The sequence below is a fragment of the Pleuronectes platessa genome, chromosome 21 (genome assembly GCF_947347685.1).
Source record: "Pleuronectes platessa chromosome 21, fPlePla1.1, whole genome shotgun sequence".
Lineage (NCBI taxonomy): Eukaryota > Metazoa > Chordata > Actinopteri > Pleuronectiformes > Pleuronectidae > Pleuronectes > Pleuronectes platessa.
The window spans coordinates 9,843,340-9,868,785 of record NC_070646.1 but is presented as its reverse complement, the minus strand read 5'-3'; the positions used below and the strand labels follow the sequence as shown (position 1 = coordinate 9,868,785).

The 25,446-nt window shown below is 40.0% G+C and overlaps 2 protein-coding genes across 4 annotated transcripts; both read right to left on the bottom strand.

Annotated features, from left to right (window-relative positions):
* Positions 1-671: 671 nt before the first annotated feature.
* On the bottom strand, positions 672-17,299 carry LOC128427335 (actin-binding LIM protein 1). Of its 3 annotated transcripts, XM_053414423.1 has the most exons (20): positions 17,182-17,299; positions 13,847-13,990; positions 11,682-11,865; positions 11,474-11,583; positions 10,352-10,478; positions 10,092-10,185; positions 9,824-9,911; positions 8,771-8,829; positions 7,710-7,787; positions 6,733-6,903; positions 6,018-6,047; positions 5,807-5,936; positions 5,577-5,666; positions 5,132-5,179; positions 4,393-4,457; positions 4,141-4,186; positions 4,028-4,035; positions 3,416-3,490; positions 2,634-2,714; positions 672-2,114 (listed from the first exon to the last, which is right to left on the bottom strand). In XM_053414423.1, the coding sequence occupies exons 1-20, from the start codon at positions 17,192-17,194 to the stop codon at positions 2,001-2,003; spliced, it is 1,755 nt and encodes a 584-aa protein (XP_053270398.1). In that variant the 5' UTR covers positions 17,195-17,299; the 3' UTR covers positions 672-2,000. The 3 variants fall into 3 exon arrangements, with proteins under 3 accessions (XP_053270398.1, XP_053270396.1, XP_053270397.1); XM_053414421.1 differs by lacking the exons at positions 672-2,114; positions 2,634-2,714; positions 3,416-3,490; positions 4,028-4,035 and adding an exon at positions 8,514-8,570 and having other exon boundaries at positions 4,119-4,186; XM_053414422.1 differs by lacking the exons at positions 672-2,114; positions 2,634-2,714; positions 3,416-3,490; positions 4,028-4,035; positions 5,577-5,666 and adding an exon at positions 8,514-8,570 and having other exon boundaries at positions 4,120-4,186.
* Positions 17,300-20,193: 2,894 nt separating this feature from the next.
* On the bottom strand, positions 20,194-25,150 carry mfsd1l (major facilitator superfamily domain containing 1-like). The gene is made up of 13 exons (XM_053413615.1): positions 25,012-25,150; positions 23,988-24,088; positions 23,739-23,848; positions 23,594-23,649; positions 23,368-23,511; positions 23,118-23,276; positions 22,905-23,020; positions 22,558-22,658; positions 22,115-22,226; positions 21,858-21,995; positions 21,466-21,605; positions 21,253-21,364; positions 20,194-21,149 (listed from the first exon to the last, which is right to left on the bottom strand). The coding sequence occupies exons 1-13, from the start codon at positions 25,031-25,033 to the stop codon at positions 21,009-21,011; spliced, it is 1,452 nt and encodes a 483-aa protein (XP_053269590.1). The 5' UTR covers positions 25,034-25,150; the 3' UTR covers positions 20,194-21,008.
* Between the last annotated feature and the right edge of the window lie 296 nt (positions 25,151-25,446).

The window sequence follows — 25,446 nt, the reverse complement described above, 5'->3', positions numbered from 1 at the left end:
TTAAATTTCCACAGGCTGGGTCCCAGACTGGGTCAAAACGGGGGGGGGGGGGGGGGGGGGAATGAAGCCTACAAAAAATGAGACAAATCATGTGTTGGTGATAGATAGCAGGTGGAGTTGAGTCAGAGTACTTTGCAATTCTTCAGTCCTGCAGCTGGTGTTACGTGTGCATAAAAGGTATGAAGTGTTTCTTAATACTGTGACGTTGTTTGTCAGTGTATTGGTACAACACCTGTTCTCTTACCAGAACTGACTCGCATTCGATTGTTATAGTCACTCCATGTATTCCATAAAGTTATCATGCCACTAAGAACATTCATGGAAAATCAACAAGATGAGTTTAATAAAACTTTTTAATATCTTCTATAGAAGGTGAGCAGGGACGTGTACAGATGCTTTGGGGGGCAGGGGCTCAAGTGAAAAATGGGTAACCATCTTAAATGTATTTTTAAATATAAAGTTATATACAGTATCTTTAAATAAAACTTTATATCAAATCAAGTTTTTTTAACGTATGTGTAAAAGGGGGAAAAAAAGGATCCAGACTGTGAGATACTCTTTGGACATGCACCAAAAACGTGAAATGATACACAAAATGAGGTGCACTAAACACTGAGTGCATGCATACACAAACTCATTCATCCAGACAATAAAAAGCCACTTACGTAATCAACTTTTAGGAAGTAAAAATCTTTATTTAGATCGTTTGAGGTGGTGTGAACAAGCATCAATGTTAAGGTATAGCAGATACAGTTTACCACAGCAGAGTCAGGGTGAAACATAAATCAAAAATACATTTTAATTAATTTACGAGTCAAAAAAGCAAATTTGTGTTAATCTATTGACAGAAAAATATAGTTCTCACATATTTGCTCTATTCTGATCGTGCTTAAACATGTTGAAACATGAAAACAAAAAATAAGTTCATTAGAAAGTGTTAGACCAACTTGAAAAAAGACACCGGTTAGTAACACACAAGTAAATAAAGTTTGTTCAAATAACATTATAAGTTATATAAACACAATTGAAAACTATAAAGAAAAACAATACATTTGTATGTCACTATTAGATGAAATTATTTTAAGTTGGTAAACAATTTTATTTGTTCTTTGTTCAGAGTATTAAGAGAGTAACAAAACATATATCACATACAAAGTAACAATGTGGAGTGTGCAGGTAAAATCCATTCTGTAGTCGATATACACTGTGAATCAGGTATCATGGGAAGCTTTATTCACAAAGAGCTGGACCAAAGGCTGTTGATTGGAAAACCCATATCTTTAACCAATCTGTACATGAATCTGTCTGAATTTAAACAGCTTAAAAACTCTCAAACTGTGTGTTATATAGTCAGGTATTCTCAATTTTTCTGAAAGCAGGCAGTAAAGTGCTATTTTTTTTAATTTTAGAGATCCTAACCTTTAGCATACCTCACCCAAAATCTTGTAAATATGTTTAGAGATATTTTAGGAATAATTCAAACCCTAACCCTCATACCTTGGGAGGATTTTAGTGATCTAGCGCCCTCATCAGGGCTGTGAAAACATACAAGTGGCACCTTTTTTGTATCGGTTAATATGATCCCTTGGTAAAGGTCAGATTAGGTTAAGGTTTGACTTCATCCATCGGTCTGAAACAGGTTGCAAAGCATAAAAAAACACATTATGTTTTGCCAAGCTATGAACACCACACAACATTCTCCATTTGTGAAGAATGTGCAAAAACATAAATTCAGCTGAATCGTCCAATATGAACGTAATTCCTGGGGACACAGGGCTGATGAAGGAAAAACAAATCAAGGCTATATATCACTGAAGCCAAGGTTAGAGCTAAGTTGAGTTCCAGTGTTCATATCTGCGTTGAGGTTATTGGACTTTAACCATCATTCATCACAATGACCTCCACGGACTCGCTGGGTGGCCGCTGCAAGCCTGTGATTTGTGCTGATCTAATGTTGGTGAATAAATGTCCAATAAATAAAGACGTGCATTAGGCAGCAATCAGAAGAGATTTGCACTCTTCTTCATGTCATTACGTTTCCAGAGTGGGAGTATGTAGAACTCTTTGATCTCCATGCCAAATATCTCATAGAAAGAACCCGGGGAAAGGTGGCACTGCAGGAAAAAAAGAAGAGAGAGACAAAGAATTAAGTAAGTGTGGAAAAGCTGCACTGTGGCTCAAAGACAGTTTAAATTCTTTGAAACTTTACTGTACTGTGAAACAAGAAGCATGTACAGCATGTATGCATGGGAAATGTTTGCATAAATAAAAGGGAAATACACTATCTATCCTTTTAATTCCTAGTCTCTCATTTCTCCTGTTTTGTCTTTCTAAATATTTGCTTTTGCTTCTCTTTTCCCTTTGCTTCTTCTTTTCCTTTCAGCATATTTCTCTTTGTTCTCCCTCTCTTTCTTGTCTTTCTCCTCTTTCTTATTCCTTTTTCTGTTCTCTCTTGGGAATCTTTCTTGTCTCTTTTTCTTTCTTTATATTTCCTTCTTCCCTTCACTTTCTGTTCTTTTTTTCTCTTTTTTTCTTTCTTTCTTTAGTGGACTCTATTTCTTATTCTAAAATAAAACTTTCCAATAAAAATCTGTGCTTCACTTCACAGATGCTTTTCTCACATTTCACTTTACCTCCAGTCTCGTTCTGTCGACGTCCCTCGGCAGCTTCACTCGTCTTCTGTTGATCACGGCGAGCATTTCATATGGGTAGACCTTGACAAACAAAGACATGTTGAGAACTCTGATCACAAACAAACGAGTCACTGAAACACAATCTTTTGAAAAAGTGTACAAGCTATTGAAATAGAGATGGAGTGAGAACATCATGTACCATGCAACTATGCAACTATTGTAAAACCACTGCACAGTTAGCAGCGGTTAGTGCTTTAAGCTTTAGAGAGGAAAACACTGTCAAGGACCTGCAGGCATCACATGTTGTGCTGTAAAGGAAGGGTGATAATAAAGTTGACCTTGAAACCTTGGTGCATTAAACACTATTCTACTGCTGCTAAACAAGCTTGTGTTTGAATTCTGTCCTGAGCTCCACTGAAGTTTATTTTCAAGTATTTTCTACCTCCTCAATAGAGGTTATGTTTTCACCCCTGCTGCTTGTTTGTTAATTGGTTTGATTGTTAGCCAGATTTAGCAAAAACTACACAAGGGATTTCCAGAATTGTTTTTAAACTTTATTTAACGTTGCGAGATAGGACATTTTTCAACATATTAGCTGATTTCTCAGGAAGTCGTACATAGAAGTGTGTATTTGGGGCAGCTAATCAAATTTTCAAATTTAAACAGTTGGGCCTTGGCAAAGGTCTAAGCTCTACTGAGTGTCATTTTAGTTTTTGTTGTTCTGACATGACAAAATCTGAATTAAATGATGGCAAAAACATGAATATACAAATAATACTTGCTTTTGGTTCCAACAAATTAGGCATGGACATTCCTCTGTCCAGTCTGGCTAATGGATGTGGACTGTCACAGGTGAGCTACAGAATGAAGCAAACACATGCAGTCGCAAAAGTCATCACTTCAGAGCTCAGAGCTGCAAATATGTTAGTAAAGCATAATTATAGAGTCAGCTAGGCAAATCAATGAAGGTATAAGTTCAACTGTAACCTGACCCTGAGTTCACTGTATTTAAACTTGCAATAGGGCTGGGCAAGAAATTATTAATTAATCAATAAATATATTTTTCTTTATTAGGGTTAATTAATTAATTATTAAGTTCAATATATATATAAGTATAGTGCTTATGTACTGTGTAAGCATGGTGAGGAGAATTAACTTGTCTACCTGATATTTTCTTCACAACCTTCACTCAGGAGCAAAAATCTTTAAACCTAAAATAAATAATAATGTGACATGTATCATGATAAGTATCAATATTGAATTATGTGAATTTTGGCCGTATTGCCCAGCCCAACATGAAGATGCAGACACAGGGTAAGGTCAGTTGCAAACATGAGAAGTTACCAGTCATTCAAGATCACCTAAAAAACTCCATTCAGTGCCTGTTCACATACCTTAAAATCTGAAAGGCAAGGGAAGAAAGCAGAAGCAACACATGATTAATTTTAATGAACTGATTTTATATTGAAGTGATAATGATAAACAACAGAGACATGAACATACTAACCTCTGAATCTGTCATCACTGTAGTGGGAGAAATCAGCTGACCGAGGCTTAATCAAGCAAACACATGAAAACACTAAGTTCATTTAATTTCTTTTTCTTTTTCATCATAAATTTTCATTAAAAATCCCCAATACCAACATTAACAACTCAGATATTTGTGTAGTTCAGAGTCAAACTTTAAATAGGAGGTGAATAATTACTCATATGTACAATAAATGACAAATTGGTTATAGGTAAGTGATGCTGCTCCTACCGGATCGAGGCCGTTGCGACCGTATCCGGGCAAAGATAAAGCTTGGGATGTGGGTGAATTTGGATCTATGAGAGAGTGAAACAGCAGAGACTGGAGATTAATTAACCATGAGACTTCTCGCCCTCAGTCTTAGCTCTTTGCCCAGATTAGATCAGACTTACTGTGTGAACGTAAACACACCAGGTATAAGCACCTTGTCAAGATCTGTTCTTAGGCTTTTGCTAATTGTTCTGTAAAACGGTTTTCTCAGTACTGCTCTATTTTTAAACTTACATTTCCCATAAAACCTTTTTTTTACATGTTGTTATATTTCTATTCTTTCGGTTACACAGGGGTACTTTCAAACTGTTCAAAAAATAATTTGCTGTCAGATTAGATGCATTGTTTGCTGACTTAAAATTTGACCTCTTATGGCCTCAGACACGGGAGGGTTTAGATCCTGCTCAGTGATTCAAATAGACTTTGGCCGTTCTGTTGTCTGTCTAATCAACCAGAACTAACTGGCTGCATCAAACTGTGTTTAAATGTGCAAATCAACCTAATCATTAAGTTAGCTCCTAACTTCATCTGCAGAGTTTTCATTATTATCTTTTACTTGCTGTACAAGTATCAATGAAAGTAGAAGTAGAAGTAGAAAAACGTGCAAGGACACAAATATTTTAGAATGCAACATGTCTAGTTTAAAATTGTTCAGTTACAATTTTACTGTTAACTGAACCATGAAAAAGTCAAACCGTACCTTGCTGTTTGTAAATTGGAGGCCTCCTGTACATGTGAAAGCCTTCATCTGCACAATGAAAATAAATATTTATATTTATATATTTAATCTTAGTATTTATCAAAGAAAAAGAAAAAAATAAGCTGATCATGCAGAAAAGGGAAGAAAAGCAGTGAAGAAGATGTATTTTTCTGTCTGAGTCAGAAACAGTTCTCTGACACTTTGACCACTAGAGGGCCGAGACTCGGTGCCATCCCTCTCTGCGTGGGTTTGCATATTGTTGTTATTCTCAAATTGCACTCACAATTGTGATCACTGATCTATTGTAGTTAACGTAATAGATTAGTAGGTCTCCCATTAAATATTAGTGTCTGGGTTTAAGAGGCAGCAGAGGGTTGCCCTAACAGCAGAATGAGAAGAGGGTTGCAGGAAAGGTCAGGGGTCAGGTGGAAGGTGGGGGTCTTACCTTTGGTTTGAGGGAGAAAGTGAGGACATAAAGGGGAAGTGGAGCAGGTTTCATTGTTGCCAGAGAATAAAGTGGGAGAAAGCATCAATGCTGGAGTGGGAGTGGAAGGACAAGGAGGAGGAAGAAGAAGCATCGTGGGGATAGAGACAGAAGTGATCATTGGACGTTGAATGTCTTCACAAAAGGTGACGTGAAGACTGAGGTGATATACGTATGAGCGCTCCACTCACCTGGCCTGTGGAAGTGCTGTGGCGATCTGGACAGACCTGGAGTGTAGCTGTGTCGTTGGTACGTGGTGTGAACTCCAAAAGATCCGTGGCTTGTGGATTTCGGTATGTTCCTCCTCATTTCGAAGCCCTCCTTGAGAACAGAAGGAAAACCAAATAGTGAGGAATACGAGTGTGAGCTACTATGTGTAAAGTTGATAGAGAAATCATTTACCTCTGTGGTTTCTGATAAGTTTCCTGTTGACTAAATGAGAAAGGCAGAAGAAGAGATTTGTTTGAATTAAGTCAATAACACATTAATATACATTTTGTAAGTTGAGGTAAAAACCTTGTATCTCCAAACTTGACAAATACGTTCTTTAACTCTGCGAGATATGATGGGAAACAAATCAGACATCTTTAGGGGACTGATATCTATGAGTGTGTGCAATATGGTGCAGCTCCAGATCAAAATCCAGATCAGGTGCCATTCTAATTTGAGTATGCATTTTTGCATCAAAGTCGGGGGGGAACGGAAGACGCAGAAATTGAAAGATCACAGAGTTTGGAGTCACAAGGTTTTCACATGAAGACGTACGTAAGGTAGGGAGCAGAAGGATTCGATCATAAGGGTAAAGTTTATCTGACTTATAATTCTAGGTTGGCTTCTGGTAACCTGGCTTTGATCATTAAACCAGTCAGCAACAACAAATAATAAAATATTGCTACCTCCATTTTAAATAGGCATTGAAAAAATTCTTAGAAATGTGACTTATGAAAAACCTGACAAACTAATGCATTAGGGGCTAAACACAGTTAAATATGAGAACAATTGAGGAAGTCCTCACTTGGTTTGACTCATAAATCAAACCAAAAAAAACAGCAAAACAGCAAGACAATGACACACAAACATGTCACTGGATAGGACTCAGAGCGTTGAATGAAGTTACCTCTGCAGGGTTTGACCTGTCCTCTCTGCTGCCTTTGTTGTCCACAGCAGGTGGGTTGTTGTTCACAGACTTATAGGATATCATATCAGGATACTCTATATCATGTATAGCCTTGACTCTGGGAATTGCCGCTAAGTCTCGGTAGTCAATGATCTCATTATCTACTTTTGCCTGGGGAGCAAAACAGGGTGAGGAGAGAGGGAGAAGGAGAGGAAGAGGGAGGGGATGAGGAGGACACAGAGGACAGGAGATACGAGGATCAGACAGTGCAAGTAAGGTCAGGTGAAATGTCAGAGGTTGCCCATTACGTCATTTCAAGGAGGAATGAAACTTTAATCCCACAGCACCATGTTGGTCTGACTTTGGCACGTGAAATAAACAGGTCTACTGTAGGAACTTATCCTTATTTACTATAAATTGATTGTCTTTGGCGATCTCTGAAAATCTTGTGTGACTTGATGGGGGTAAAGTTCACTCCATTCAATAAACCAACAGGGTGTGGATCAGACGGGAGCGGGGGGAGGAAGGATGAGCTACTGGCGGCACCAATTTTCTTTTTTCTAATCAGTGTCAATCTGAATTGTCAGTGCATTCAAATTGATGAAGCAAATAAATCTAAACTCTTCTTCAATATGTGGTTGTTTTTCTCAGGGTATGAATAAATTGATTCAACGTTCAACCACAATTGAAATCACGTTTTTTTTCTCTCACAAGCAAGATGACACTAGTTCCGATCAGTCAAGGTAAAGGTTATTTACAGATTTTTGTTTTTTAACCGCTTTTTGATATTCTTCAAATTATCTATTTTGCTAGCTGTATGCATATTCAGTTACAGTCAAAGAGTAATATCTTGCAAGAGAGACACTTTGTCCATGCGACCCCCCTGTATGAACAAAGGGATAAATGACACGTGAATAAGCCCACGGGGAAGTGTGCACCATGGAAGATGCTGAGCAGATGTTGGCGGCAGAACTTACGCAGATCGTTCGACCAGGACTCCCCGGGGTGCACGAGCCCGGCCTGGAGCACGAGCTTTCAGAGGAGGATCTAGTGGGCTACGGACAAGACAAATGTAGTTAGTTAGTTTGATTCATATTAGTTCGATGTAGGTTATTTCCTCATAAAGTGAACTACCGTTCATCTTCCTCATACTGACTATTGCTGCAGCTCCTCTTTTCAGCCTCTGTCTTAAACGCCAGGTTTTAGCTTCTGTCTCTTTAAGGCCACCCTCCCAGTAAAACCTAGTCTGCTCTGATTGGCCAGCTGGCCCACTCTGTTGTGATTGGTCACCCTGTTCCAGCGCATATAGGAAATTATAAATTTTAAATTTTATTAATTTTATTTTTTATTTTGGCCTTAGCTCTCACTTTTCCTTGCTTTTCTGCTTCAGCTCAGAATCCTGTAATGCAACATATTCACATGCACACACAACTTGGTGCTTGCATTATATCAGGAGCACTTTTCTATTCACTTCGTAGTGAAATAGCACACTAGTGCACATTAAATAGTGCAGGTTCTAGCAGATTGCAAGGACAGAAATGAAAACAGCCAAGCATGCAGCACTGTCAACAAACAATGCTCAGACTTCCGTTTAAAAGGTTATGTGCAAAATGCATTTTCCATTGCACATAACAAACTGTTGCTCCTCTTAGGTATTCTTGAAAGCCCAAAGGAAAAGTGTCCTCGTTGCATGTGAAACAAGCGCGTGTGGTTAATCCCAGACTCTGAGATTACAGCCGGCCTCACTCAGTGCACACCACAGACTTGCTCACAATATTAACCTTCAGTTCACGTGAGGGGAAATAGAAATCAAGGCAGGGTGCTTTTGCTCTGCTGACCTGGGAGGGAAGAGAATGTGTGAAGACATGACACCAAACAGCTAAAAGTCTTATATCGACTTACACAGATATCTGTAAAGGAGATATTAACGGTTTATTTTGGGTAAACTGTAGCAGTGGTATCCTCTCATGCTCCCTCTAACATGGCAGGCTTCTGAAACATTAAAATACAGTTGAGTGTTAAGTTTAGGACAACTTACCCTGTAGCTGTCCTCCGTCCTGCTGTTGTCTCTGCAGTCCGGGTGCCACACTGTCGACCCTGTGAACCATTCGCAATTAGCTGCCGCAGCCAAAGTGTCACGGTTTATTAAGAGACTAACAAACTGAAAAAACTGATTAGGAAGGCAGAGTCTGTGGTTGGCTCTAAGCTTGTCACCTTGGAGGAGGTGGTGGAGGACAGGATGCTGGCAAAACTGCTGGCAATCATGGACAATCCGTCTCACCCCCTCCACAAAACACTGGACAAGCTAAGGAGCAGCTTCAGCCACAGACTCATTCAACCCCGCTGCTCTAAGGAACGATACAGGAAGTCGTTCCTCCCAACCGCAATAAGACTATACAACTCCTCTACTTCTGTCAGAGCCACCATCACAGAACTGAACTAAATATACCTATCTCAATTCATCATTTTATACAATAATATTGTCTTTTGCACACTCTGTCTACATATTCTTACACTCACAGTATATTATATTATCTATTGTATCGCCAAATACTTATATTGATACCCGTACTATATATCATATATTATATCATACTCTTTGTATATTCTTTGTATATATAAGTCTATATACACATATTTTATTTATACATGTGTACATGTTATTATTATTATATTTTACTATTATTATTATTATATATACTGTTGCTGCTATTATTACTATATACTGCTATTATATTGGTATAATTACTATCATATATATTATATACTATATATACTGTACTATCTTTTATATACTGTCTAACAATAACATTACCATCATATCATCAGTACTATTACCATCATCTGCCACTGCACCTTATCTACCTATTTTATCTTGTGTTTCTGTTTTTATTCTTTCTACCACAATATTTTATATTTTATATTTTATTCTATTGTATTGTGTTTTATTGTATTCAAATGTACCGGCTGCTATGACGACTTAATTTCCCCTCGGGGATGAATAAAGTAATCTATCTATCTATCATAAAGCAGTGGGGACATGGCGTGACGACAGTGTATCTCCACAAATTGAGTAAGATCTGTCACCGACCTTGCAGAAACATCTCTTCTCCCTCTTTGAACATCTTGTCACATCGGCTGCATCTTGCACAACTCGGGTGATAGTGTTTGTCTCCTGCCTGCAGCAGATAACGAGACAGGTAAAAGCATCACATATCATCACTTACACAAGCTGCACCAAATCTCTATCACAGTGAGATACAGCTACACCGGGCAGGACCACAGACAGAGAGCTGGTCATTGTGCTCTATTTAGAAATGTTGATAAAACCAGGAGAGTGACTCTTCGATGAAACGTACCTCCAGAACTTTTCCTGTTATAAACTTATGACATGCCTCACACTGTATCCCAAACTTAATCTGGTAGTCTCTCTCACAGTAAGGCAACCCATCTCTGGAAGACAAAACATTTATTATTTAAAAAAACATCATCTTATTCATCAGCTGCAGATAGACTTCAGCTGTATTCCTGGAGTTATGGTGTATTTTCTAATACAGACACACGGCATAGAGACAGAATCATGAATATGAGAAGGTGTGCATGAGAGATTTGCATTTACTTGCTGATGTATTCTCCGCTCAGCACTTTCCTGCAGGATTTGCACTTGAAGCAGCCGAGGTGCCACTGGCCGCCCAGAGCTAACAGAGCCTGGCCGTTCTTGATGTCTCTACCGCAGCCGGTGCAGTCTGAAAACACACACATACTCAGTGAGGGTTAACATTGCACATCTGAATAGGCTCTTGTTCTGTAATCCTATAAAAAAATCATGCTTTAAAACAAAGTAAATCATAATAAATGTTAAATACATTAGATATTAGAAAGACTGGTTCGACAGATTCAGCATCTCATTCCCTACAAATGCAGTTTGTGCTTTTTCCTACTTATTTTCTGCACAATCCTGCAGAGAAATCCTCTTAATCCTCTATTGATCCCTGCTGTATCTGCTTTATGATGAATTAGGTCAAGTTGAGTTGGAGTGGCGGTTTCCACTGAGTCTCTTAATCCATACAGAGTTGTTGTCACTGTCCAGATTTGTAAAGTACGACCAGATTTGAAAGGTAACTTCAGCTCATTGCTGTGGAAAATTAATCCAGTCTACCTGGGGGAGGTCTGACTGGAAATAGGGACGATGCTTTAGCCTGCAGACAGTTGACCAATGTAAAAAAGCAGTTGTCAGGTTCTCTGGAGTCATGATGCCTTGACCCTAAAAACACACAGCACTGTGGCTGATCTCATAGAAAATACAAACCCTCTGGTCTTAAATTAAAGGAGATACATTAAGCTCATATACACATTCATAAGTTATTACTTGAAAAATGTCACACTCCCTTATGTTGAGAAAACACTTCCTCATACTGTATGGATTTATGAAGGGGCCGTGCAAGACCAGCGGCAAGTTGTGCACTATATGCAAATATGGGGCATCATGACATCACAATTATGCCAGATATCAGCCAGAGTTTCGATGAGGCTTTTTGTGATTTCTGCAGGAAAGAGAAATTCCCTTTATCACAGAGTTGTTGTTTTTTTCACCTTTTAAACGTTTTCCATTCACAAACCCACACTACAGGAAAAGAAAAGGTGATCTTACATGTCCCTTACAGCTTCATCACTCAATATTCTTCAATATAAACACACTCTGTCCCATACTTGCTGCAAAAATATGAAAGGATGCACTCACTGCTAGAGTACTTCACGTCGGTCGGAGCAGGAGACACAGGTTGAATGCAGCGCTGACAGAGGCAGTCTTTTCCACTGAAGGTGACACAGTCCCCAGCGGGAAAGGGCTGCCTGACAAACAGAGGCAGAGACAGAGGGACATCACACAATTCCTTTCTCTCTCCAAATATGATTCAAATATTGAATGTTTTTAGTTTTTTTTCAGTTACTTGCAAATGGTGCACACAAAGCAGGCTGGGTGATAAGTCTTCCCCAAGACTGTGACCACCTCCCCCTCCACGAACTCCCCGCAGTTGTTGCAGAGCGTGCCGTGGAGCCTCTGGAAGTCCAGCGGACAGAGGAAGTCGCCGCTCTTCATGAAGAAGCCGCTCTGGGCCAAGTCACAGCCACACACTGCACACATGGAGAAATTAACATAGGGAGATCAATATTGAAAAATGATGACCAACCAAGCAGATGAATACTGGAATGGGTATGTTTGCATTTGGCCTTTATGCTTTTTAAAAACTCTTTTCATTCAAACTTTTCATGTTTCAATCTGTAGCCATGGTCTCATCAGCATTCCACACAATAAACACCATCTATTGTAGCATAATCTGGATATAAAATTATCAACGTTTTGTTTTGAAATCCACTGTTTGACTATTTAACTGCAGTAATTCACTCAAAAAGTATTCTTTGGTTTTCTCTACAGGCCTTAACTAGCATTTGGCCAAGGTTCTCATATGTTTTTACCATATGAGTCACTTACTATGTAGAAATCATTAATACATCAGCCAAGGAGGTTATGTTTTCATTTGCATTTGCTTGTTTGTTAGCAGGTTTACGCAGAAACTACTGGACAGATGACCATGAAAGTTTGTGGAAGGGTGTGGTATGTGTCAGGGAGGGTGCATGTCCAGATCAGGGGGGCCGATTTAACATCAGAAAAATTTGATATTTTTTCAAATGATTTTGCAGAGAATAATTTATGGATCTTGAAGAAAAAAATCTGGTATATTTAGGTGACTGATTTTCTATTTGTGTGATTTTCTATTTTGTGCATTTTAATTTAATGTAAAGGGAGTTGTTGGCCTCAGGCCGAGGTATAAACGTACTAAGTGCCACTTTAGTGATTTATTTGGGTCAGTTTAAATCGGTACCTTTGTGCAGGTTATTGTAACAAGAGATGTTAAATATAGATATATACGTAATCAATCAAAGGGATTGATTTATGTGTTTGGAGTCATTCGATAGGACCAAACCCGTTTCCGGCACAACAATATGCTCCGAGGGGCCAAGGACAGTTATATGTTGCTCTATTTCTGTCCTGCGTTGACACACTCACAATGGACCTGGACGCTCTATTTGAATAGCTCTATTTTAAAGTCTGAACACAACAAGCACAAACCACTTCCACTTCCCAACAATCTTAAAGCTGAGGTTGACTACTGTTTGACTCATAGGTCCATAGAGCAAGGCACGTTATGCCCTCGGACTCACAGCCTCAGGTCACCCTACTGGTCAAATACCTCTCTGCTCTGAAAGTCTCTTTGTTTCTTCTGTGCTGAAAACACAGTCACCACGTAGTTAAAGGGCTCCAACACGAGAAGCTTGTCAGTGTCGATTAGCGGGGACAATAGGCTGTTGAGGAAATATGTTTTTCAATGAAGCCCAGTAACTATGGAGAATGAGTGTTTGTCATCCCGGGAGTTTCTCACTACCGACCATTGTGGAGGTAGAATGATGTATAACTAATTGAGTTTGACGGCACAAATAAACAAGAAGGGGATTCCGTACAATATTAAAAACAAACCTGCTGAAAACAAGCTGTTTGAATGTAACCATGCAAAAGTTTTGTTATTTAACTGTTATTTCATCCCTGTCCATTCGTTTTTTGTTTATATTTGGATGATGCAGAAATGACTGGATGGATTACCACGAAATGATCTGGAAAGATGCAGCATGGTTCAGGGTTATAGTTTTTTTCTCTCCGAAAATAGTTCATGGATCTTTATGAAAGGAATTTCACTGTATATGCAATTTTATGCAATATATGCAACTGAGTATATGCAATTTGGTGCAGATCCAAATAAAAATCGGGATCTGGTGATTTTAAATGTGGTTAAAAGAAACTATTGGGCCTTGGCAGAGTATGAAGTCTTTCTTTTTCCCCAAAAATAATTTCGGGGAAAAGTCAGGAATTGAATCAATATATATTAGATTTTTCAGCACAGCACATGAGGAAGTGTGTTCATTAGATTTCTCTCAGGTTTCCTAAATGTCTCAGACACCCAGAGGGAGACCACCGCTGAGCTTGATAACATATAAACTCTTTTCTGAGAGACCTGTCATTGCAGGAGACCTGCTTTCAACTTATCTCTGGTATACTCACCCTTGCAGGTGAAGCACTTTTTGTGTAAGTGAGTATTCTGGACCCGCAGCACCTCCCCTTTGCATTGATGCCCACACCTGAAGCACTGGATCTCCCGCTTCCCCGCTGGAGGACTTGGCTGGCAGCCATCTGGAGTGTGCAGCACTGCAGGGCCACAAGGGAAACAGTTAAGTCAAATGAATAATCAATGATAGAAAACCTCGTGGTGGAATGACAGGGATCAAATCAGGGGATTACCAAAGTCAATAAGACTGGGTAATATAATTTACTGCACAAAATGTCATGATAATCCATCTGAGAGTTATTAAGATATTTTGGTCTGGAACAAAAAGTAAACACTCTCTGTGTCTTCACAGCAAAGGTTTACATCCCACTGGGTCCTTTCAGTGCTTACATAACTGAACATAATACGCAGGCTAGCTTTGTTTTGGCACAGAAACACACACGCACACATATACACAAATAAAATACAGACACACAGTGTCACAGTCATGCATGGATGTTTTATCCAAGTGAATACAACCTCACAAAAAAACAGACAAGAGCTCACAAATAAGGTTTTAACACAATCAACAGGAATAAAGTAGTCCCATGCATGTGTGTGTGTCCAACCCCTGTGTCGTATACACCGCATCGTGTGGTTTTAGAGACACAGAGCTCCACCTCCCTCTTTCTCCTTCAGTCTCGATGCAGCAGAAGTGGTGGATGCCTGTGCAATCTAATCACGGCCCACTTGAAAGGTCCTGAATGTGATTAGCAGAGGAGAGAGAGAGAGGAAGGAATGTGGCACGGTGTGAGCTCTCTGTCTCCAGTGTGTTTGTGTGTGTGTGTGTGTGTGTGTGTATGTGTGTGTGTGTGCACGCCCAGCGTACAAATACCCAAGCTCATGCAAGAATTTTAACTTTTCTTTTTTCCATACACATTGAGCTACAGAAAAGTCCATAGAATTATCAGGATTTATCACTTATGAGGCAAATAACAGCTGGAGAAATAATAACATGATCTGGATGAATGGTCTCTAAACTTATTACGATTTGAAAACTTGTAAAAGTTGGAAGAGGAAATGTTTTTCGGAGAGCTGTACTGGTTACCTTACTCCGCCTCGTGAGCACCAAGAAAATTGAGTCACGCACCATTGGTATGTGGCCCCGAGTCTGCCCCACTACAGGAGATTTGTTACTATAGGAACAAGCATGTACTAGCACACCAGATAAAGAGAGCATGCCTCCCTGATATAGCTGAAGACACGTGAAAAACCAGTGTGGACATTAGGCAGTGTGGTGTTCACTGATAACCTTCTGCCTGGAGCCTTCTGACTGCGATGTGAACTGTAGTTAGTGATGACTTTGTATGTGACTGAGGCCGATAATCCCCAGAACAACAGCTAAAAGCTTCTGAACAGCCTGGTGAGTTCAATAAAGGCCTCACATGTAGTACAACATTACACTTTCAACTGTATCCTGAAGAAACAAGCAGAGACAGAGAAATAACAAGTAGATAATAATAAACGACGATTAAATAATACCCAATTAATATTATTTAAAAAATGTATGAGGTTTCTCCAGACAAGGAAACATTTGATCTTTGTTTAACCTTTACTGGATTACAGGGATCTGCTCTCAATGAACGTACCTGTCCAGTGGCTTAAGAAGTTAACAGTTGTACATTTTATCACTGTCAGTGGAAGTCTTGTACACGTCTGTACGTTTTAACATGATCAATCAATCCAACCTTATGTACATACCACCTGTCATGCAGGTTAGTGAAGTTCAAAGTGCTTCACATATGACTGACAATATTATAATAAGACAGACAGAAGAAAAAAACGATTAGAACCAATTTGAGATGAATATAAAATAATAAAATGGTAGATAATAGTTAGGGATAAAAACTAAAATAGAAAAGAACAAGAGTAAGCAGAAGCTGGCTCTTATATACATTTCTCTCCTTGGTGTGTTTCCTCCAAGTGTAAAAGTCAAATATAAAGCTGGCCTGCACCCTCACGTTACCCTTCAAATGTTATTGTTTGAATACACTCTTGAAAATTTTCCAAACAGATATGTGGAGTCCTCGGATGAAAAGAATTCAAATGTCTCCTGTTCTTTCTTGGTCTCTCCCAGAATGTGAAGCTGATATCGTGTCAAGTATTAGCAAATGGTCGATTTAGAAAGAAGGCAAAGGGTGAGAAACCTGAGACAGGCAGTTAATCACACACAAAGCGCTATCTCAGGCCAGAGAGTGTGTGTGTGTGTGTGTGTGTGTGTGTGTGTGTGTGTGTGTGTGTGTGTGTGTCATGATGTATGATGTATTATCAACAAGAATTTAAATTAAACTATAATTTGCTCGTCTTTAACTTATATGTTTTGAAACAGCATTCTGTGTTTGTCCTTTGATTCAAAGCACAGATATTACAAAAAGTTTTGTAACAATGAGATCTCAAATAAATGTAAATGTTCATATGAACAACTTCCATTCAGTGGCAGCAGAGTAATTTCATTACAGGTGACGTCACTGAAGTGAATGACCTCTTCCACACTGTTATGTCATTTATTATCATTGTGCAAGTGAAAATAACTTTGTCCTGACTTGGTGAATAGCCAGAGCAATTTAATCAACATAGATCATCTGTTTGTTCCCAGTAAGAGCAAAATAGAATAATTGAGGCAAACACAGCTTAATTACAGAGGTATTCCTAAAATCACATGCTGGCATTACCTAAGCATGATGCTCCGCGATAGGCTGCGACAGCTGTGAGTGCACTTTTCCCTACTTGGCAAACGCAGTTTATTTAAATGTCTATAGGTAGTTGTCAGATTTGGGAATATTTGGTTTGTGAGGCCAAATAGATTACAAATATTAAAAGAACTGTCTATAAATGTATGATTAATGTCGTTTTTACTTTCCGAATAAACACACTAGAGGGATTACCCAGCCAAATCTCAGATTTATCATGTAACAAAAATGTAGAGTGGAAAGAAGATAATAAAGTTGAGTATAACATCAGACTGCTGTTGCTCAATTTGTGTGAGTATCGAGCACTTTCAAGTCCTACACTAACTAGAACTAATCGCATCTCCTCTTTATGGTGACAACACAGAAAAGCTAAAAACATTTGAAAACAAACAAAAGAGTGAAAGGATAAAGTTGATCGAATAATGCCGTATATTTATCATCACAAAGATCAAGCTCCAAAAGTTTTAACAATTTGCGGACAAATGCAAAGTATATGAAAACAAACAAATACATTTATATACTGCATAACATACACGGTAACACCCGCACAGATCCTCTCTCATCCTCATACACACACACACACACACATAGTATAAATCTACCTTTCTCTTTCATGTCAGTTGCTTGTTGCTCTTCAGTGGGAGAACTCAGGGCAGCGGATCAGAGGGAGGAGAGGAGCTAACTGGGTTGCTAGTGCAAAGGAGAGGGGGTGGTCCAAAAACACAGAGGGCAGGAGGGATTGTGTGTGTGTGTGTGTGTGTGCATCCGTGTGTGTGGGTGTGTGTGTGTGCATGTGTGGTTGTGGTGGGGGTTCCCCTCAGAGGACAGTAGGAGTGGCGTCTATTTATTTATATTCAAACACTTCAGACACAGGGCAGACGGCAGTTTTAGACATGTCATTCCTCAGTATGACAAAAGTCAATCAGTTCTTATTACAGTAGATGTATTTTTATCAGGATGAGACTTTGACAGCAAAATAAACTGCAACCTCCATACGCAGCTTATTCATCTTTTCTGAAATGTACAGTTCCTTGAGTTGCAGTATCTTGGAAATGAATGTAAACTCTTCATGTCTGCGTGCAGGGTTGGAGTCAAAAGACGGTGTCAGAGGTTTGTCATGGTGATCAATATCATTCATATGTCACAATTCACCCATTGAGATTCTTGATGTTTTTGTCTCAAAGCTACAAAATACCTCTAATCTCCAATTTACAGCGGAAAATCATAAATTTCTTGATTAATGCAGGCACCTACTAACCCATAGCAGCTATTAAAAACCACATGAAGAAGAGGAGTATTCCTTACTTGACACCTCTGCAGGGATACCGGCCAGCTTCTCACACAGGATGTAGTCGTTGGGGTTGATGAAGGGCAGCTGCTCCATCATGGACTGTTTGGGGATGAGGTAGAGCACCTCAGCAATTTCCCCGTCCTCGATTATCGACATGCGCCTGACGGAGTTCTTCCTCTTGACCCGGTCCAGGACTACCATGTCGTTGTTGTTGGAGCCGCAGATCCGGCCCAGGCTGCTGAGGTTGAGGAGGCTCGGCATGCTGATGCTGTCCAGACTTTCAGCCAAACAGTTCAGGCTACACACCGACCCCAGGTGAGAAACCATAAACGCAAACCTGGAGATGTGAAAGGTCTTAAGTTGCTCTCTAAGACTTTGTGACTGACTCAGCGTGTGTGTGTGTTTGTGTGTGCGTGTGTGTGTGTTGTCCATCAGGCAGTCCGAGACTAACTCCTACCACACGCCCCTTAAGAAGATTAAGTCAGGTATATTTTTAGGGTTTATCTTCGCGGTAAAGAGAGAGAGCTCTTGGAAGTCTCGATCAGGTAACCTTCTCGCCTCCGTTCCTGTGACTTTGGAAAAGTATGTCATGACAGGGGATGCACATCCTGTTGGTAATCTAGTGACTTTGGCAATTCTTTAAGGAAGATCATGGGCTGTACCTGGGTATTCTATCATCCAGTTATGTTTTGTGGTGGAAATTTCAAAATTAAAATCAAACCACGAAATTGCCCACGTGTATTTATAAAGAAGAAGCTTTTGCAAAGGGATCGACCCAGAGCTCTGCACAGCTCACTGTCACAGAGTCGCTAAGAAGCAAAGTGACTTATAATGAGAGAAATGACCTTGGGTGAGGCAGGAGGTTGCGCTACATGTCATAGGAGGGGGAGAAACACAAGATAAGATCTTACTGGGACGAACAATTTGTACCAAAAGAGATATTTGAGACTAGCTGGCAGAGAAAGGTAATGTGAGGGGGAGATTTCCAGGACAGTATACATGTATAGTCTTTACAGGTCAGACATGATGTGCTCCAGCTTTGGCCGGATTGTGACTGAGCTTCAGCACCAGATGGACACAAAATGATTCATTTTCAAAAGCCCTTCATCAATGCTGACATTTTACACGGAGATTGATGTTGTTCTCCAGTCATCTGCTGTTATTCAGCACTGAATGCAGTCTCTGTAGAACAAGGGAACACGACTCATTTAATATGGCAGAGAGTTGTGGACATGACGTTGGCACCCAGAACATGGATCCTCTGAGAACTCACTGTGATTACGTATTTGAGGACTGCAGCCTTATTCAAGGTGCTCTCTATTTGTTTTTTAGACTGCAATGCAAAATTATCCTAGATTTCTTATTTAAGAAGGAATTTCCCATTGAGATTTGATATGTCCTCTGTAAGAGTCCTGGACAAGATGGGTAGCAAAGCTAAGGGAAAACATGGAAACACTTAAACAGAGGTAAATATGTATTCTATGCGGAAGTTGACTGACATCCAGGCGGATAAAAAATTACTAAGAAGAGGCTGATATCTTTTAGTGTCACATATTTGCCGGCATCCCTGCGGAGGTGTCAAGTAAGGAATACTCCTCTTCTTCATGTGGTTTTAATGGCTGTTATCGGTTAGTAGGTGCCTGCATTAATCAAGAAATTTATGATTTTGTGCTGTAAATTGGAGATTAGAGGTGTTTTGTAGATATAAGACAAAAACATCAAGAATCTCAATGGGTGAATTGGGACATATGAATTATATCGATCACTATGACAAACCTCTGACCGCGTCTTTTGACTCCAACCCTGCACGCAGACATGAAGAGTTTACATTCATTTCCAAGATACTCAATGACTATGAAGAGGCTGATATCTTTTAGTGTCACAAGCTGAGGGAAGCCAACAACAACAACAGTCTCACCTCGACTACATGGACTGTAGTTAATCCACTGCAAACAAATGTGTGGTGAGCTCCACCTACTGGTTGTAGTGAGTCTAACATGTTTGAGGCTTAACTTACCCAAGAACCATGAATTATCTGAGAAATCATCGATAATGTTGAGACAAAGGCTCTGACATGTAAAGTTGAAGAAAGTGAAAAACAAATCCTGGATCTGCACCCTGATCTTCACCAAATTCAAATGTGTTCTTTCCCGACCTATACCGCGTGCTACCACCAGGTTTCGTGGTCATCTGTCCTGTAGTTTACAATAAAACCGTAAGATCCGTGCAGTCAGGTGTAGCAGTGCAGTTGGTAGCTGGGTGATGAGAAGTTAAATTAGAATGTGTTTCGGTATCAAATGAATAGAAACATTTCAAAGAGGGATAGTTTGCATTTTCTTTGTGACTTTATTCCAGACCACATTATTTATCAAGAGTCATCAGGAGATGATGTATCTGTACAAAGCATGAATGAGCAGATCAACTGGTGCCATTACTGTCAACTGAAGTCAGAATAATTCCTTCAGAGATTAAGAACAGCTGATTAAAAACTATACATACACATAAAGGTACATGCAATATGATTTCATATAATTGCAGATGAGAATATTCATATAAACAGTTTAGCATGCTAAATTATAAAGTTAGCCCACATCCTGTGAGCTGCCTCATGGTTTGTCTGATTGTCTGTATAGTGTTTATTTAGTGTGTAGGTATCAAGTATTCAGGAATCCTATAATTCATGCCAGTGATAACATGTTAATCCCTTTATATCCCTAATATAATATATTCTATATACGTGCGGTGTCTTTTGTTTGCTTATTCCTGAAAATTTCAGAGTTGAGAGCCAACACTGAAAATTCTAACTCGTGGCCATGAATATTACAAAAAGTGTTTAATTTCAAGAAATGCAAAATATCAAAAGGCAACCAACTCCCTACCTAAAATAAACGATAAGAGAATCCGTTATAAAAACCTAAAGAACAAAAATACTGCATATTTACAAGAGCATACAAACACTACTTGAGTTTATATACTGTTTGGCAGAGACTTGATTTTAGCCTTTAATTCGTTCAACTGTAGAACAAAATCAGTTTTCAGTGAGGTGTACAATGAACCCATTCTAGTCTGAACACTGGAAATATAGTTAAAAAAAAAAAAAAAGGTTTCAACTTGGTGTTTAGTGTCAACATGAGTTACTCATGAGTTGATTGAATTAGATCTGACCGCCTCATCGTCCTCATCGTTGTTAGGCTCTTCCTCTCCCTGGGTGAGTGGCTCTCTGTCCGAGTCGCTCTCTGCCTGCCCTGACTTCTTAGTCGTCTTGTTCAGGGTCCCGCCCTGAAGAAAAAACAAACCTCAGCTGAACACACTGTGATAGAGTTGACACACACACACAAAGCACATATTACACAGCTCAGGGCCAGTTTACATTCCGTCTCACCTGTCTGTGGTCGACAACGTTGAGCACCACTGAGGTGACGATGCAGCTGATGGTGTTGGCCAACATGAAGATCATCATCCTCTGCCAACGCCACAACGGAATCTTTGTTTCACTGGGCAACAAAATCAACAAAAGGGTGCAGGTAAATACATTAAATAAACCATGGGCCAGTCAGTGCAATGCAATGAGACTGTGATCTGAAAGATAACCTACCTAGACTTGGAGCCTAAAATCTGTCCGACAACCAGATTGGACACCCCAATCCCGACCATCTGTATGGAGGTGGCCAGGCCCATGGCTGTTCCCAGGGTCGCCTGAGGTACAACAAGGGGAATGGATGGCCACATGCTCGCCTGCCATAGAGCACAGAAAGGAAAAAGGTCAGACATGACACGTCGATCAAATCAAATCATTAGTAGACAACAAGAACTTCTTTTTGTGGATGGACTGGAATCAGATCAGTACTCTGTATAAGCAGATACAAAATGTTCAGGTGTCGGAATCAGTATCGCAAAGGGAAGAATGGTGTTGGAACATCTCAAATTCTTTGTTGATAGAAGAAAACTAAATGAGTGTTGTGTTGAGTCTGTCTGATCCAAGCTCACAGCAGCGAAGGAGTAGGTGATTCCCAGCCATATGGTGCAGACCAGAGGAGGCACGAAGGTGAAGGCCAGGAGTCCGAACACAGGCAGCGTGAGGACGGCACAGGCCACCGCAAAGATGCCCCGCAGACCCACAAAATCCTAGAACACACACAGATGCACACGAGAAGGTCATGTTACTCCAACTCACCCTCTTGTTCTACAATGATTCATATGAATTTTCATGGGACGTTTGAACAACTATGGAACAAGACACTTACTATGAGAATGCCCACGCTGGCTGAGAGGACCAGTGAGCTGTCATAAACCGCCCCCGCGATATAGGCCGCCTCCTTCTGACTGTAGCCATCGTACTTATCCTGGATGAACTTACTGGACAGGAAAAACACAGCAGTGAGGGCTTTATCTTCCAAGTTCTCTCAGTTATATGCCCTGGTGATATTCATATGTTCAGTGTGTGTAGGTGTCGGGGGTGCACCTGCATGCAGTTCACTCTCATGCACAGCAGAGCCAAAGTTACAAGTACAAAGATTGGAGAATGAAAGTGTATTTCTTGTGTGTGAGAGATAATACAGCTGCAGCTTACGGTCAGGCTGTCTGCGTGGATGGTAAAAACGTTACGGGCGATATCAAAAGTGTGAGAGGGAGAGAGGGAGCATGTATGCATGTATATATTCACACATGTTCAGTTGTGGTGCGTTACCTGGCATCTGCAATGAACGGAAAGATACCGTTGTAGAAGAACATGATGGTGAGAACCAGCAGCCAGTATCTCAGCGACAGAAGCCTAACATCCTGAATTCTCTACAGACAGAGAAATAAAGGATCTAGTCAGTACAATGTCTTCGGAATGTACTGCATGCACACAACTACACAGTTATCATTTTGAATATAAAAGAGCAAATGTTTAAGTTTTTAACTGTGCAAATACATTTTTACTGCGCAATATAAATGTTTTGCTCATTTCCCTGTCATGGGACTAATAAAGGATTATCTTATTATTTTCTAATGACTTTGGAATCAGGTTGTTATCAAAGATATTGTGCGTACCACTTTGCGAGACTGCTCTTGAATGGCTCCATCGAGACCCAGCTGCTTCATTCCAACCTTGTCCAGAGTACTGACAACAATTGCTGATATAAAGCCCAGCACACATAACAGCGTACCTGGAAAACAAGGGGGCCGTGTGGCAAATTAAAAAAATACGCTTTAATGACATTTTCTCATCATTAAGTCATGCCATAGACCTTGAGGTGGACTTACCCCCCCAGAGGGTCCACTGCATGCCGTATTTTTCCTCAAAGTTCTGGGTGAGGAAGAAGTTCAGGACTGAACCCAGGCGCGAGAACGCCAGGGTCAGACCGAAGGCCAAGGCCAGCTCCTTCCCTTTGAACCAGAAGGCTGTAATGCGGTTCTGAACGACTGCAGTGAGGAAAAGAGTGGACAGAACGGTTACTAACGTTCTTCAGAGGTGTCGCTGCAAAGAGGTGTGACTGATGCGAGGCGGACATACTGGTCAGAGATCCGTTGCCTGATCCAAACAGCAGTCGGCCTGTGAGCATCAGCGGCAGCAGATAGGGCGTCCCTCTGAAGTGGGAGCCCAGGGCAAACAGGGACGAGCCCAGAACACACAGGAAAGAGAAGAGAAACACGCCGACTGCACGGAGGAGGACACAGAACTCAGTTCAGCACCACCACTTTGTTCATTTGGCTTTTGTTTGTTTACACCTTTAACTTACAGCGGTTTCCTAATTTGTCAATCATGAACCCGGCGATGATCACCACTACTGCATTCCTGTTGATAGAGCAAAAAAGATAACGGAATCTCTCCTCTGACAAACCATTCATCAGCTTACATGCAGTTCAATGTTTGTGTGTACATACGTCCAGGCATAGATAGCATAGAGAAGATTGTACTGCTGAGGGTTCATCCCCAGTCCCACCACACAGTCCACTGTCCCATTGATCACCGTCGCATTGGCACATGTCAGGTTCTGTCAAATAAAGAAGAAAGGCGAAGATAAGTTAGCGTCTGTCTCACAACAAATTGAGGGCGGATGTTGAAATTGGAACACAAACACAAATGTGAGGAAGTGACTTGATACTCATTGTATCTTCAAGCTGTTATTTTACCCCTTGGAACTGATCCTGCAGAACGCTGGGGATGTCGAAGCAGAAGTAGGAGCCAAACGTCAGCAGGCAGTTGAAGAACAGCACGCCAAAGCGATAATAAGCTGGAAAAAGTAGCAAACGAGGGGATGACAGGTTTTCCTGGCTAATTTCACGTGACTCATTACAATAATAATAAGTCATTTCATTGTACAAGAAATTTACCACACAATGATATTTTGTACCAAACATTATCTAACTGAAATTCAATTTATTTGAATTTCTCTGAACCTTCCAAAACAAAAGAGGCCCACCTAAAAATACTAAATGGGGCGTAACCATTCAGTGACTTGTGAAGACAGATATTTGATGCCGATAACAAATGTGTTTGTATGATAGAAACTGAATCTCCAGTGCTTTTATTCTGAAGCTCTATGTTCATGACTGGCTTTATCCCAAAATGTTACAACTTGAAAACTTCTCCCAAAAAGGACTTTATTTATGGACTCATCGTGGACAATGGACTACATTGGTAAACACTGGTTTATACATAAAGCTTAAGCCCTTTAATTTGAACTTAACTATTCTTTATAACTTATTTATTTCTTTCATGTCTGTTTTGTCTCTTTTTATCTTTACAGCAGCATCTGATCATACCAGATTGTTTGTACATTTAAGAATTGTTCATTTAAAAAAAAAATCTGAATGAATGACTGTGGAGAAGTCAGTTATTATTGTTATTTATTGTTGTTGTCACTATTGTCTGCTGTTCATGTGTTGGTTCTGTGTAAACGTATGGTTTGTTAAATTACAATTAAACAAGTGAATTACAAAAACACAAAAAAGAGGCATAAGGTCCAAGTAACTTCCCAGTTGGTCACATGAAATCTTTTTCACCGACACAGGGAAACTTAAACTGCTGAGCTGGTCGATCTCAGTGACCCAGTTGTTTCCTCAGAGAGGAATGTGGAGGTTTAGCTTAGCTTAGCACAAGTCTGTCACCGAGGTTGCTGTCTTGGAGATAAAATAACGCAGAAGCCAAACGTACCTTTCTCTGCCGGCTGCGCCATTGTGAGGAAAACCACTGCTCGATATAAAAGAAAGGGTCAAATCACATCGTACAGTGTTGTTTACATGAGCTGAAGATCTATGTGAGGCTGCTCAGTCTACCCACAATCCTCCGCTGCTTCCGCCCACCGCAGATCTATACAATACATGGAGTTATGTGCTGCTGCGTACTGATGATGTAGAAATCTGCGCAAACAGAGACTGGCAGACATGCTTTGTGAAAAACTTTATTTACAAAAATATAAAGGAGTAAAATGGGCATTTCATACACTGCAGATAGATATTTTATACTCACAGACATAACATGTACATACACACACATTATTCTACTTGATATAGAATCTATTGAGAGTTCACTTTACTTTACACACAGTCTGGGGGGAATTCATCTTACTTTACATACAGTCTATGAAGA